The sequence below is a fragment of the Pseudophryne corroboree genome, chromosome 12 (genome assembly GCF_028390025.1).
Source record: "Pseudophryne corroboree isolate aPseCor3 chromosome 12, aPseCor3.hap2, whole genome shotgun sequence".
In the NCBI taxonomy this organism is placed as follows: Eukaryota; Metazoa; Chordata; class Amphibia; order Anura; family Myobatrachidae; genus Pseudophryne; species Pseudophryne corroboree.
The window spans coordinates 77,047,703-77,062,952 of NC_086455.1; the positions used below are offsets into that span (position 1 = coordinate 77,047,703).

At 46.8% G+C, this 15,250-nt stretch overlaps 1 protein-coding gene across 4 annotated transcripts in view; it reads right to left on the reverse strand.

Annotated features, from left to right (window-relative positions):
- PAPLN (papilin, proteoglycan like sulfated glycoprotein) overlaps positions 1 to 15,250 on the reverse strand; it is a 275,678-nt gene that overhangs the window by 78,688 nt on the left and 181,740 nt on the right. For all 4 annotated transcript variants that reach the window (XM_063947669.1, XM_063947668.1, XM_063947670.1 and 1 more), the window contains 4 exons: positions 13,035 to 13,242; positions 10,939 to 11,115; positions 3,194 to 3,350; positions 887 to 967 (listed from right to left, as the gene is read on the reverse strand). In XM_063947669.1, coding sequence (XP_063803739.1) covers positions 887 to 967; positions 3,194 to 3,350; positions 10,939 to 11,115; positions 13,035 to 13,242 — 623 coding nt within the window. The remainder of the gene's footprint in view (positions 1 to 886; positions 968 to 3,193; positions 3,351 to 10,938; positions 11,116 to 13,034; positions 13,243 to 15,250) is intronic.

A 15,250-nucleotide genomic window follows, 5' to 3' on the forward strand; every position in this document is an offset into this window, starting at 1 on the left:
AGAGTAAACATGTGGACCAGTAGAGAAGTTACCCATATCAACCAATCAGATTCTACCTATATTTTATAGAAGGTACTTGACAAATGATACCTTACAGCCGATTGGTTGCTATGGGCAACTTCTCTACTGGTCCACTTCTTCACTCTTTTCACTGTTTGATACATCCTCCCTTTAGTGTGTTAAAGTGAAATTGTGCTTTAAAATTAAAATAATCCACAGTTTCAGATTGTGTGGTCGCTAATTACACAATGCGTTGTAAAGATAATGTGGGGAATATGTATTGATATTACAGACTCTGGACAGACATTTATGAAACAGTGAAAAGAGTGGAGAAGTGAGCCAGTGGAGAAGTGTGCCAGTGGAGAAGTGAGCCAGTGGAGAAGTGAGCCAGTGGAGAAGTGAGCCAGTGGAGAAGTGTGCCATGGCAACCTATCAGCTGCTACCTAAAATGTTCTAGAATGAATCAGCCTGAAGGTTCCTGCCACCTGAACCTTGCAGCTCATTACACCTGTTTGTAAGGTGCTCTGCAGCATTGTCCAGCAGGAAAACAAAGCATACTCTACATAAAATAGGGACATATAAGATAGAATAAAATAAACACAGCGGAATGCCAGCGCAGTTTGAGCGCAACAAGCCTCTTGCGGATTCACTGCGCTCGCCACGATGCACTCACCACGGGTTCTATTCCCACTCTATGGGTGTCGTGGACATCCACGAGTGGTAATAGTCCCTGTTGGTCGGCATGCCGACTGTTGGGATTGTGAGGGGGCGGGATGTAGGGGGAGGTATTGTGACCGGCATAAGGCAGATACAGTACTAAAGTATATGTTATATTGTTTGTATTGAAGCAACTAAACGTAAAATATCAGGAAATACGTTTACTTACTTGGAGTCTCTTGCCTATATCGGGTGAGAGAGAACTGTTCGGCATTGTCATAGCCCCAGGTGTCTTGCATGCTTGGGACCTCTACATACACAAAAAAACGATACAACAATAACAGTCCTTAAAAGAAAAATGCAAAAAAAACAAAAACATCCTGTATTGTTCACTAGATTAAACAGACCTTAAAAAATATCACAGATGTAATCAAGCTAACATGTAACAGGGGGACAGGACGGAGCACTGCTATAAGCCATACAGGTGGGTATTGCCATTTCCACTCAGACATAGGATTTTTCTACCAGTTAGAAGCCGGTGGAGACTGGGTTTTGGACTGCACATTTACTGGGATGCATTTTGGCACTTTCACATGTACTCTGAAGTAAAAGTGCATTTCTCAAGTACTTTGTCTAATTACCTGGATATTAAGCAGGTGAGTTTATTGCATCTAGACAGTTGTGTCCTTTTGAAGTGCCTCAACTTAATATAATCTGTTGCCATGTTATATATATATATAGGCTTACCAGGATGCAATCAATTTGCCGGTTGTCGGGATCCAGACAGCCAGAATCCTAGCCCACAGGGCTATTCCCACTTGTGGGTGTCCACAATACCCACAGAGCGTGAACAGAACCTGTGGCGAGCGCTTGCCCCATTGCCGGCATTCTGGCGGGTGGGATGCAGCTGTCGGGATCTTGACAGCCGGCATCCCGCCCGCCGGTAAATAGTATGCAACCCGGCTTACCATACCATCCCTTTAAACTGGGGCGCTCATGGATTACACAGGTTCTGTGGCTGACTAAAACCAGGTGAAATGCAGGCTTGAAGTCAGCCAGCCACAGAACCTGTGTAATTCATTAGTGTCCGGAATAGTATGATAGTGTCCCAGTCTGGCGTTCAGAGTGCATGTTTGATCACTGTGCAACTATATCCTGGATTGCACAGTGATCAATCGTGCACGCTGGACGCCAGGCCGGGACCCACAGAGCTGGGGAAAGAAAGGAGAGGAAGCAGAGTCCGCAGCCAGGAGACAGATCACCTCCTGCAGTGACAGGAGTCAGTGTCAGCTACGTAGCCCACTCAACATCGGAAGTGGGTAGCACCGGAGCTTGTTAAAATAGCTTTGTGGTTTTGTTACTTATGGAACACCCACTTTGGAATCAATCCTAAGGGACAATGTGCTGGAACCATTCAAAGGGTGTCGGCACCTCATCATAGGACAACTATACAGTCAACAGCAGCAGGAAAAGCCAGAGGACCAACTGAAAAGGTAGCTAACGTAGCGCTCTGCATACACATAAACCTTTTTATACAGAACACTTCACGCTATGTTCTCCAAACACTACAACAGTGATTTTTTACTGTATGAATTCATATTTCTAACACTGCCCTTTTTAGTATAAATACAGTATATACCTTTTTATTTACCTAAGTCCACACGTCATTTTTATTGCTTAAAAAACGTGCGCCGGGGTTATCACTTATTATTCTTTCAGCTTCTTAACTGGGGGCTATTGTTACTAACCATATTGGCAGGCAATACTCACATCCTTACACCATATGGGGGAAGCGCAAACACCCATTCTTTTCTATCTCCCTCCGGAGCTTCCTAAGACGCTAGAGAAGTCAGCTTTCTAGGCTGCAGTTTACCAGAGACCCTGCATGCCAAATACAGGTGCCACACACGCACTGCATAGTAGCACTAGCACCACTCGATGCCCCTTGTTATGGCCCTGAAGCAGAGTATATAAAAGCAGGGGCAATCTTGTAGTCATACACAACTCAATATCAGCTCCACTTATGACTTTATGGGGTGTAACCAGCTGGACGATAAAGGCGTTTGCATGTTAGCAAAATTCAGAGAGGCTGCTATTGTGGGCTATGCAGGGTTGTGTATATGTTGAGATGTGCCTATTTCCAAATGGATCTTTTACACCAGGGACACAGCTGGCACATGTGCGCACTGATAATGATGACGGCTGTAAAACCAAGCACACTGTGGCTCCTGTTTTGCTAAGAGAGAAGACTTTTGTTTTCAAGGGGAAATTGGTGACAAGTGGACAGACTCTTCATATATAAGCACCCACCACCACTGGCAAATACTACAGCTCCACTGTTGCCTGAGTTACGTGGACATTAGTACTGTACAGTATATGGGTGACCAATACACAGGTAGTCATTTGGAGGCAAAAGGCTGAATTATGAGTCAAGACTGGAAAGATGTCCCAGAGTGAAACATTACCTTTAATACACTGCATATAATTCCCTGCACATCAGTGGCTGCCTCAATACTTACAGTAACTTAGAACTTACGTTGCTGCAGGTGGCACGGCTGCATGTTACAGCTCTCAATAACGGCTGGCCTCTCTGGTTCATAGGCTTCACACGTCTCTGGTTCATGGAAGTTTCGGTCGTTGTCTGCGCAGATCACTTGGCGCTTTCTGATGCCATTATTACAGCTTTTCGAGCACTGACAGGTGAAAACGTTCATAGAAAGTAAATATTAGCACATGCGAGGCATTTATTGCATGCCCCTTCTATCCACTGCTGAGCTCAAACTCATCATTTTAAAATAAAATAATGCTATCAACGGAGGCACATTGATAGGGCTCTATGTACTAAGCCTTGGAGAGGGATAACATGGACGGTGATAACTGTCATGTTACAAACTGGATATGTTGAAAAATTACAGCTGGTTGTGTTAAGAGATTTATCAAACAATCTAAAGTGGGCAAGCTGATGTGTCAACGTTAGCAACCAATCAGATTCTAGCTAGCATTTATCTGATACAGTCTATAAAGTGATAGCTAGAATTTGATTGGTTGCTATGTGTAACATCTCCATTTTGATAAAAGGAGATTTATGGTAGACTTACCATGGTTAAATCTCTTTCTGCGAGGTACACTGGGTTCCACAGGGAAACATCGGGGGTGTAGAGTTGGATCTTGATCCAGAGGCACCAACAGGCTAAAGCTTTGACTGTTCCCAGAATGCATTGCAGGGCCTCCTCTATAACCCCGCCTCCGGGCACTGGAGCTCAGTTTTGTTAACCAGTCCAATGCAGTAGCAGGTAAAAAAGAAGGCAGATGTTTGTCACATAGAACCACGTTCTCACGACAGGAGAAGATATCAGCGGCTAATGCCATACAAACCCAAAGAAGCTAAGTGCGTCCGGGTAAGCGCCCTGTGGAACCCAGTGTACCTCACATAAAAAGAGATTTAACTATGGTAAGTACCATAAATCTCCTTTTCTGCAGCGGGGTACACTGTATTCCACAGGGAAACATCGAGGATGTCCTGATACAGTTCCTCATGGGAGGGGACGCACCGTAGCGGGTAAACGAACCCGGCATCCAAAGGAAGCATCCTGGGAGGCGGAAGTATCAAAGACTTAGAACCTAATGAACGGGTTCACTGAGGACCACGTAGCCACCTTGCATAAATGTTCAGCGGACGCACCATGGCGGGCCGCCCAAGAAGGTCCAACAGACCGAGTAGAATGGGCTTTAATAGTAGCAGGAGCCAGAAGACCAGCTTGTGCATACGCTTGTGCAATCACCATTCTAATCCATCTAGCCAAGGTTTGCTTATTCGCAGGCCAGCCACATTTGTGAAAACCAAAAAGTACAAAAAGGGTATCCGACCTCCGGAGAGAGGCAGTCCTCTCCACGTAAATACGGAGGGCCCATACCACATCCAAAGACCGTTTTTTGGAGGACAAACCAGATGAGATAAAAGCCAGAACCACAATCTCTTGGTTAAGCTGGAAAGATGACACCACCTTAGGTAGATAACCAGGATGAGTTCTAAGAACCGCCTAGTCACGATGAAAAATCAGAAAGGGTGGACGACAGGACAAAGCGCCTAAATCCGACACCCTCCTAGCAGAGGCAATAGCCAGCAGAAACACGACCTTAAGCGTAAGCCATTTAAGGTCCACTGACTCAAGAGGTTCAAATGAAGACTCTTGCAGGGCAGTCAGGGCAACATACAGATCCCATGGAGCCACAGGAGGGACATAGGGTGGCTGAATCCATAAAAAAAAACTTTGTGAAAGTATGAACATCAGGAATAGACGCAATTTTTCTCTGAAACCACACCGACAAGGCACATACTGTATATGAACCTTGAGGGAGGCCAGACGAAGGCCCAAGTCCAGGCCTTGTTGCAGAAAAGCCAAAAGTCTGGAAGTTCTGAATTTGTATTAATCATAATTCTTAGCAGCACACCAGGTGAAGTAAGAATTCCAGACCCTACAACAAATCCGTGCAGAAGCCGGTTTACGGGCCTTCAGCATAGTTTGGATAACCACCTCGGAGAATCCTTTGGCCCTCGAGAGTAATGCCTCAAGAGCCACGCCGTCAAAGCCAGTCTGTGCGTTGAGGAAGTAGAAGAGGACACTCTATCGACATACCCTGCAGGTGTGAGAAACAATGCTGTCTGGGCCACGCTGGAGCGACTAGAAGTAGTATTCCTCCTTCTTGCTTGAACTTCCGTAGCACCCTGGGCAGAATAGACTCTGGAGTGAACATGTAGGGCAGCCGAAAGTTCCATGGAATTGCCAGTGAGTCCACAAACGCTGCTTGAGGATCCCTTGTTCTTGATCCGTAGACCGGAACTTTGTGATTGGGCCGAGACGCCATCAGGTCTACGTCTGGTAGACCCCACTTGTCCACTAGGAGTTGAAAGACTTTCTGATGAAGACTCCACTCTCTAGCATGTATGTCCTGACGACTGAGGAAGTCTGCCTCCCAGTTGAGGACTCCCGGAATGAACACCGCCGATATTGCTGGCAGATGGCGTTCTGCCCAACAAAGGATTTTTGACACCTCCAACATCGCCATGCGGCTTCAAGTGCCGCCTTGATGATTTATGTATGCCACCATAGTAGAGTTGTTTAATTGTACTTGAACAGGCCTATTCTGTATCAGAGGCAGGACAAGAGTCACAGCATTGAACACTGCCCGCAATTCCAGAATGTTTATCGGGGGGAGAGATTCCTCCTTGGTCCACCGACCCTGGAGAGAGTGTTGCTCTAGCACCGTGCCCCAACCCTGCAGACTGACATCCGTAGTCAGTCGGACCCAGTTGGGAATCCAGAAGAGAGGGTCGCTGCTCAACTGTTGGTCCTATAGCCACCAGCCCAGTGACAGACAAACCTCCGAATTCAAGGATATCATTTGAGACCTGATCTGATGAGGCAGACCGTCCCACTTGGAAAGAATCAATCGCTCCAGAGGGCAGGAATGAAATTGAGTGTACTCTACCATGTCGAAAGCAGGCACCATGAGGCCTAGTACTTGCATCTCCGAGTGTATCAACACCCTTGGGCAAGAAAGGAAGTATCTGATCCTGTCCTGAAATTTCAGGACTTTCTCTTGAGACTGAAACAGTCTTTGACTGTGTGTATCCAGCCGTGCCCCCAGGTGCACCATGTTCCGAGCAGGAACCAGCGAGGACTTCTTCCAGTTGATGAGCCACCCGTGGACTTGTAGGAATTGGACTGTGAGGTTCAGATGACTGAGGAGAACATCTTTGAAGTTTGCCAGGATCAGCAAGTTGTCCAGATACGGCAGGACCCTGATTCCCTGACGGCGAAGGGCTGTCATCACGGCCATGACCTTGGTGAAGATCCGAGGGGCCGGGGCCAGTCCGAATGGCAGAGCCTGGAATTGATAGTGTAGGTTATCAATAGCAAATCGCAGATATTGCTGATGCAATATGGCAATAGGTATATGCAGATAAGCATCTTGTATGTCCAGGGATACCATATAGTCTCTGGGTTCCATGGCCAGTACAATCGAATTGGAATTTGGACACTCTCACAAACTTGTTCAGTGATTTGAGGTTGAGTATAGGCCAGAAAGACCCATTGGGTTTCGGGACTAGAAACAGGGTCGAATAGTATTCCCTGCCTCTCTGGGACAGAGGTACCAGCACTACCACTCCTGTATCCAGGAGGGATCGTACAACCAGGTGTATAGTTTGCGCTTTCAACAGATCCGAAGGGATAACCGTTGTGCAGAACTAGCATGGGGGACGTCTCTTGAAAGAGATTTTGTATCCGTGAGAGACAACTTCTCGCACCCAGGCGCCTGAAGTGGTCCTTAACCAGACCTTGGCGAATTGCAGAAGTCGGCCTCCCACCCTGGGATTTCCATGCAGCTGGCTTGTCTTGTTTGGAAGCAGGTTGACGGGCAGCCCAGGATTGTTTAGGTTTGGGCTTGGTGGTTTTGGAAGCATAAGCCTGTCACCACAAGCATCCACCGGAGGTGAATTTTCCCACTTGTTACACAACTCAGCAGGGAGAGGATAACGAGCTAGCATCTTTTTAGACAGGGAGAATTTCTTTCCTGGAGAACATCAGGGTTCCTGACGTATATCAACTAAGTGGTCAGAATTTGGCAATACTACCTTAGTTACCTTCTGACATTTAAATTTATCAGGTTTCTTAGACACAGTAGTGGGATCTACCTCATAATCAATTTTTAGAATCAGCTTAATAGCCTCCACTAGGTCAGGGACATCAACCTGAACTGTAGATTCCTCGTCAGAAGCAACTGAATCAGTGTCTGATGGGTCAGTGAATTCTCCGTCCTCACCAGAAGTAACATCTGAAATATTAGTGGATTGCGAGGAGGAAGCAGTCCGCTTAGATGACCCCTTGGCAGTCAGAGGTTTCTGACTAACCAAAGATTGATTCAATTGTTGAATCTGGAGAGAGCGTATCCGCCCAGGGCGGATTAACCACAGGGACAACATGTGACTGCAATGGCACAGGAGGTCCCATAGGGGGCGTAAGGCGTGTGACTAGTGTATTAAGCATAGTGGAAAACGCCGCCCAAGGTGGTTCCTGATTGGCTACCGAACCAGCAGGCTGACTAGGAGATATACAACACCCAGTACAGAGACCATCAGTCAAAACTTCCCCTTCAGGCAAATCCTTGATACAATCACTGCATGATGCAGGAGTGTCCGCGGATAGCCCGCCCTTTGTTGCAGACATTATAAAAAATGTAGCCCGAGAGCGTAACAGTACAATACAGCCAGACAAATACAATACCTGCAAATAACTCCCTGAGTTATGTGACAGTAAATACAGGACACAAACAGAGAATTAAAGCGGTATGAGGTGACTGAAATACACAGTAAAACACAGTATATACTGTGTAGCACAGATCTGGGCAAAGTACGGCCCGCAGGCCACATACGGCCCTTTTGCAATCCCTGTCCGTCCTGCGTATTTATTCCAGTCACACGACCCCCCCCCCCCTTAATCTCACACACACGGCACCCGCGGCTCTCCGCCCACAGGCTCCCTGCACCACACACTGTGCTGTATCGCTAGGTTACAAAGACCCTGCGATGCAGCTTAACAATTGAGGCCCAGTGACTGCCCGCGAGTCGCAAGCTACAGAGCCGCAGGGCACGGGCAGTCACTGCCGGCGGTCCACGCCCCCTGGGTCCCTAGCAACCAGCGCCTGATGACTTGTATCCCGCCGGAGACGGCTTTGCCCTGTCATTTCCTGCTTAAACTTCAGGGTGCTTTAGAGATCCCGTCAGACCGGCATCCAGGGTGAGTCTTGCAGCAATGGGACAGCAACCCATCATACAGTGCACATTACAAGCCAATAGCAGAATAAAATGACATTTAAAAATAGGTTTGTGCTTTTATTATATATTGAGCATAATTAAGTTCAAGTTATCATTGGTTCGGCCCTCCAACACAGTTCATATTTTTCATGTGGCCCTCTATAGAAATTAATTGCCCACCCATGGTGTAGCACTATGTATGAGACCCTGATGCACCTAGCCCCCCCAGGCTACAGAATACAGTGATAGCAATAGGAGGGATGCAATAGGAGGGATACAACTAAAGTGAAATCCACACAGCAGATGCAGGCACACCCAGTCACAGTGACAATGCAGAAATTATTTCAGACAAACAATAAAACTGCACTGGACTAGTAAAAATGCATATACATATATATAACAAATAATGCACAGTCAGATACTGGATGTATATATCAGAATACTTGTGCGAAATATTCAGGTAGAAGGACACTTGTTCTTAACTAACACTGCCTAAAATGACATGTAGAATACTTAAGTGTCTGTAAATACACAGCGCTGAGCAAGCAGGCGGATTTACAGAGGAGACATTGCCCTGCAGTCCCGAAGGCCATCCACAGCTACTTGTGAAAAGATGGCACCCAAATCTCTGTCAGGGAGTGAGGGAGAGTGAGAAGCAGCTCCAGGGCATGAACACCAGCAGTAGATGGCGCCCGGAGCTGGGGGAGGGGCTACAGGTCAAGCTCCTTATCCCCTATGCTGGTCCTCACCACCGGGTACTATGGAACCTTAATAAAATGGATTTATGTACAATCCGACCTGTCCTCCCTGCCCTGGTGGATATAGTGGGGTCCCTGTATGGCCACAGTGTCCACGCCAGCGTCGCGGTCCGTCTCCTAAGACCGTGACCGGAACGCGATTTCGGTGGGTCCCACCTGGGGGACGCTCTTACCTCCTCCCAAAGAAGCAGCAATGCGATCCTGGAGAGCGCCAGTGGCTTCCGCTGCAAGTTACCGGGAACTCAGCCAGCGGGAGTAAGCAGCACTGCTGGGGAGGTGTTGCAGCCGCAGCACAGCATGTCACTAGGACATAAAAGTGCTGCAGTCCTTGAAGATTCTTCTAACAAAGCTCTTTTCAGGGCTACCTAGCATAGCCCCCCCTGTTAAGTGACTTGCTCTATAGGCACCAACTTACAAACTGAGCTCCAGTGCCCGGAGGCGGGGTTATAGTGAAGGCCCCGCAATGCATCCTTGGAACAGTCAAAGCTTTAGCTTGTTGGTGCCTCTGGATCAAGATCCAACTCTACACCCCTGATGTTTCCCTGTGGAACACAGTGTACCCTGCTGCAGAAATCTCCATTTTAATCTTGGATGTACATCACCACAAAACTTCCTGAGTGCCACTCTTACGAGTGGAATATGATTTAACTGTGAATGCGGTATACTAAGAGATTGAAGGAAATTATGGACAGCTCCCGGCACCTATACAGAACAACAGTAGTGCTAGCAAGTGAGGGCCTGGTTCAGAGGTGGATGCAAGTCACATCACAGCTGTATATTAGTACGTAGTGGTACTACGAATATATGCTAATGCAGCAGCTACTGGGATTTGTACAGATACGCTGCTTACATACAGTGGTGGAACTTGCGAGTAGTGGGCACAGGTGTAAAAATATGCTTTGGGCCTCCTCCTCTGCCCCACCCCAAGTTCATAATATGCCACATGGCAGTAGGTAACAGGGGGAGGCAGCAGGTGCTAGAGAGAGGCAGAAATTGACAGGGAGAGAGTGACAGAGATAAAGTGGGTGGCAAGGTTAGGTATAGGGTGACAGGGAGAGTCAATGGATGATGGATGACAGGGGAGGCAGAGAGTCACAGAGAGAGACAGTTGGTGGGAAGGAGAGGTAGACGGGGACAGGGAGAGTCAGCGGGTGACAGGGGGAGGCAGAGAGTGACTGAGAAAGGTAGAGGGTGACAAGGAGAAGTAGAGGGTAACAGAACTGGGCCAGTCATCAGACATTGCTCAAAATGGTCAGGTGGCGGGCCAAGGAAAAACTCATTGCTGGTCTGGGCAGCAGTGGACCACTTAGTTCCCAGGTGCCCTGGTCCAGTGCACTTGCTGCATCAATGACCGTTCTGCCCCTGGGGTGCACCATCAATCATCTAAGTAATTGGAGCCATTGCAACCTCATTTAGAAAAGCAGACGCTGGCTGAGACACGCCCAAGAAATGGTCCTGACACGCCCGCATTTGACTATCCACCCCCCATTACATTCCCATAAACACGCACTGACTGTCAGTTACTCTGCAACCAAATTCTCACTGAGTACGTTATCGGTATCACGGCGCATGCGCTGTACAAAGAAATTGCTCAACACCGCCAACATTGGCCTTGTGTCCACCTCTGTATCAGGCCCTGAGTGAGTAGGACTTAACATTTCAATTCAGCATCAGATATCCTTCCTACAGCATGTTTGATGAACCTACCAGGCCCCACTCTCCGATGTGCCAGCCGATTTCCTGAATACAGTTGTCCCCAGAGCATAGCTGGCTATCCGATGGCTTGACCTGGAGCATACAGACAGTATCCTGAACAATGGCCCCGGTGTCTGTTCTGCAAGTTACCGTCCGTTTCTGAATTCCTTCTCCACACTCAGCTGAGCACTGGAACAAATGTCAAATATTTATTTGGTCAACAAACAATTGGCAACTAAATAACTTTTTTGTTTCTTTTCTTTCATGTTAAAGCAATACATAACTGAAAAGCACCAACACAGTATTATTAAGGCCTATTTATAAAAAAAAATCCAAAAAGTGAGATGTATATATTACACAGAAACATCTTAAATTTGAATTTTCGCAATATAGCACTTTGGGATCTATTCATGAAGCAGTGAAAAGTGTGTAGAAGTGAACCAGTGGAGAAGTTGTCCATGGCAACCAATCACTGCCTAGTGTAACATTTATAAAGTGCCTTCTATAAAATTTTACGGAGCAGATGATAAGTTGCCATGGGCAACTTCCCCACTGGCTCACTTCTCCACACTTTTCACTGCATCATCACTATCCTGTGATGGCAACGGTGATTGGGGGACAGGAGCAGTACCACCACTCTCCTTGTTAGATATGCAACGCAGGGCGCGGCTACCGATGACGGTACTCACTGATAGCCACTGCTGGTGGTAGCCCTAATTCTAGAGAACATAGTTGAGTCACAGCTTTTCAGGGTTTGATAAATAGACCCCAAAAGGAGTACATGACTTTTATAATAAATCAAGTACAGCAAGCTTGGTTTGAAAGGTGAGTTGGGTATGTACTATCAGCATCTGGCACAAGAAAGGGTATTGCCATAGCAAAACTGCATACTAGGTTTAAGGCGGGGGAGGGGGTAAGTGTGTGTGTGTGGGGGGGGGGGTAAGTGGAGGAGGTGGGGAAGGGAGTCGGTGTGGGGATTTTGCATGACATGATCACCGACAGTGCAAGGCTTCTTGGCACCCAAGACAAAACTTCATCCTACTGCCCCCAATACCTAATTAACAGCCCCTCAGGTGAAAGTGTGGAAGCAGTATGTTATAAGTGCCACAGTCACCACCTGCACTGAGTACAAAAAGGCAGCTGCCTAAAAGTAGAGCCAGCCCTAGATATGACTTCTTTCCTAATGTACTAATTGGAACACTTATATGTAGACTTACACAAGGTGTGACAGTCCATGGATCTGGAACCTAGTAGAAGAAGTACTATAAGCACTTCAATTTGGGTGAATTTGTGAGACTAAGGGGCAGATTTATTAAAGCTTGGAGGGAGAACCCAACCAATCAGCTTCTAATTGTCATTTTAAAGGCTGTGTTTGAAAAATGACAGCTGATTAGTTGATACTTTTTCTCCTATCAAGCACTGTCTAATTTTGGTAAGAACCAACTGTAGAGATGTAGCACCTGGGTATTTCCAATGGGTAGTTTTCAAGGTATGCAATTAAGTTGCCGGCAGTCAGGATTCTGCGGTCAGGATACCGATGATGAGATCCCGACAGCTGACAATGCTGACAGCCAGAATCCCAGCTAACGGGGGCTATTTCCCACTTGTGGGGGTCCACAACACCCACAGAGTGGGAATAGAACCTGTGACGAGCACAGCGAGCCACAGAGCCTGCAAGGGGACTCTGTGCGCTCACCCCACTGCTGGCATACTAACGATCGGGATGCCGTTGTCGGTATACTGACGGCTGGCATCCTGATAGTCAGTAAATCCTACTGACCCCGTTTCCAAGTATCTGGCTGCATTAATAATATGAACAACTACTGTAGTAGATCTTCTTAAGTCACTGTTTTAAAAATCAGCACACACTTTCATGGGAAATGGGATAAGGGTGCTTGTAGAGACAGGACCCTCTGTCATTCTATCAAGATTTTCATCCATAGCTTGCGGCTTGGACAATTAATGAAGCCTTCAAGCCACTGCTAGTTTGTGGAAACATGGCCCACTCAGAGTAGTTGTGGATAAGGTTCACCTGGTACTTTGACAATTTTACTAAATAGACCATGACAGAGTTTCTGTGGTGAGGACACCGATGTAGTGAAATTTACCTGAGTCCAGGGTCCTGCGTTCCATCTAGCACATGCCCTCAGATTGCAGACCTGCTGGGTCGCCGGCTTCTCTATGAATGCGGAGCACTCTGCGTCATTCACCGTCTGCTGAGATGATCTTCCTTCATATGAAACGCAGTACACTGATCGAGCCTGAGTGCCTCCACCGCATGTGGCTGAACATGGCCCCCACTCACCAACCTTCCAGCTAAAAGTCACATGAAAATGGCAAGGACCCCATAAACGAGTGGATAGGGCCAGAACCTCTGACACAGAGCAAGTGGCAAAAAAAGTGAGCATATACAAATGCTAGGAAAATCTCCATATTACACCTGGCGATATTAGCAGGTATCAGTAGGGTTAGATACTGAGGGCTGGACAATTAAAATGGTTTCCCTTCAAAATATGGAATTGTGTATTACTCTTACATTCCATTCACTGGAAACACATGGGATGTGCATAGATAGAGAGTAGCAAATATCAGGATTATTTTGTATAGTTTTTTACAAATTAATATGATGAAGTATTTCAATCAACTTGGGTGTATGAGCAACATTATTTACACTTTTTGTCAATTAAATATGCTCGCTTTGCTGCAAGATGCTCTGATCAGTGAGTATTGTACACATAACACAATACAGAAGTGTTATACCGTGCCACCATAGACTTTTGTAATGAATCAGTTACACCAGGCCCCGCTTCCATGATCAGCAAAAGAAAATTCACCTAATCATAGCCAAGCAAACAATCAAATTGTGAGAATTGTGCAGAGTTTCCACATGTGCAATTACTGAGACATCCGCTGTTATCTTCAGATGCTCAAATTCTGATTGGTCAGCCTTTAGATGTAGACATAGGGCCTAATTCAGATCTGACTGCAGCAACAAAATTTTTCTCTGATGGGCAAAACCACGTGCACTACGGGGGGGGGGGGGGGATAGATATAACATGTGCAGAGAGAGTTAGATTTGGGTGGGTTATATGCATACTTGCCTACTTTTGAAAAAGCATTTCAGGGAGATTGTGAAAGTAACCTATCAGCCCTGACATGTACTGCTACATCTAAGAGGCGGGTGATGAAAATGACTTACATCCAAATGTAAATGATCCCCATAGTTAGTATGATCTACTTTTTGAAGGATTTGTTTGTGTATTGTGTTTTACAAGAGCTTCCATATACTGCAAGTGGCCATGAGAAACCTTATTTAAAATGCATGATCATTGTGCCTTATAACCAATGCCGGGAAATGGCACTGCTGATCCCATTTGAATGTATATATTTCTGATTTCTTTTCCCCCCCAGGAATTTAACAGCTACATAATGGGGGTAAGGTCAATCAGGGAGATTGCTATTCTAGTCAGGGAGTAAGGGAGATTGCTACTATTTCAGGGAGTCTCCTGCAGAATGAGGGAGGGTAGGCAACTATGGTTATATTGTTTCTGTGCAGGGTAAATACTGGCTGCTTTATTTTTACACTGCAATTTACATTTCAGTTTTAACACACTCCACCCAAATCTAACTCTCTATGCAAATGTTACATCTGCCCCCCCTGCACTACACATGGTTTTGCCCATTAGAGAAAAAAATTGCTTCTGCGATCAGGTCTGAATTAGGCTCATAGATCACTCTCATCAAAACTTGCACCAGGCTCAATAGCAAATGCAAGGTGGGCGGGTATCCAGTTGCTTGGAAACAGGGCTGTTTCTTGGGGCAGGCGAGCAGTGCAACCGCACTGGGCGCCCGCCGCGGCACTAACTGTGACTCCCTGCTTTCCCCTCCTATTTCTCTCCAAGTAACCCGCTCGGGGGGCGGAGTTTCACGGAATGACGCGGTTGCGTCGTTACGTCACGACACAACCCCGTCACTCCGCGAAACTCCCCCCCCCCCCCCAGCAGAGTACAGAGGGGGATCCAAGTTAGGAAGAGGGAAAGGCCGGCACGAGGAGCGACTGGTGATGCAGGCCGAAGAGCGGTAATCGCCTCTGTAAGTATTCTCTCTCTCTCTCTGAATGTGTAAAATGGGGACACCTGCCGTAATGTGTGAAATGGGGACTTTTGCCTGCCGTAGTGTGGGGCTTTGATGTATCAAGGGCATTGCGGTGTGTGGCATAATATGGTGCAGGGGGCATTACTGTGTGGGGCTTAATATGGTAGAATTTTTTTTTCCTGTGGTGGTCGTGATCTGTTGGAGCAGGGTCAAAAACTGGATTGTGAGG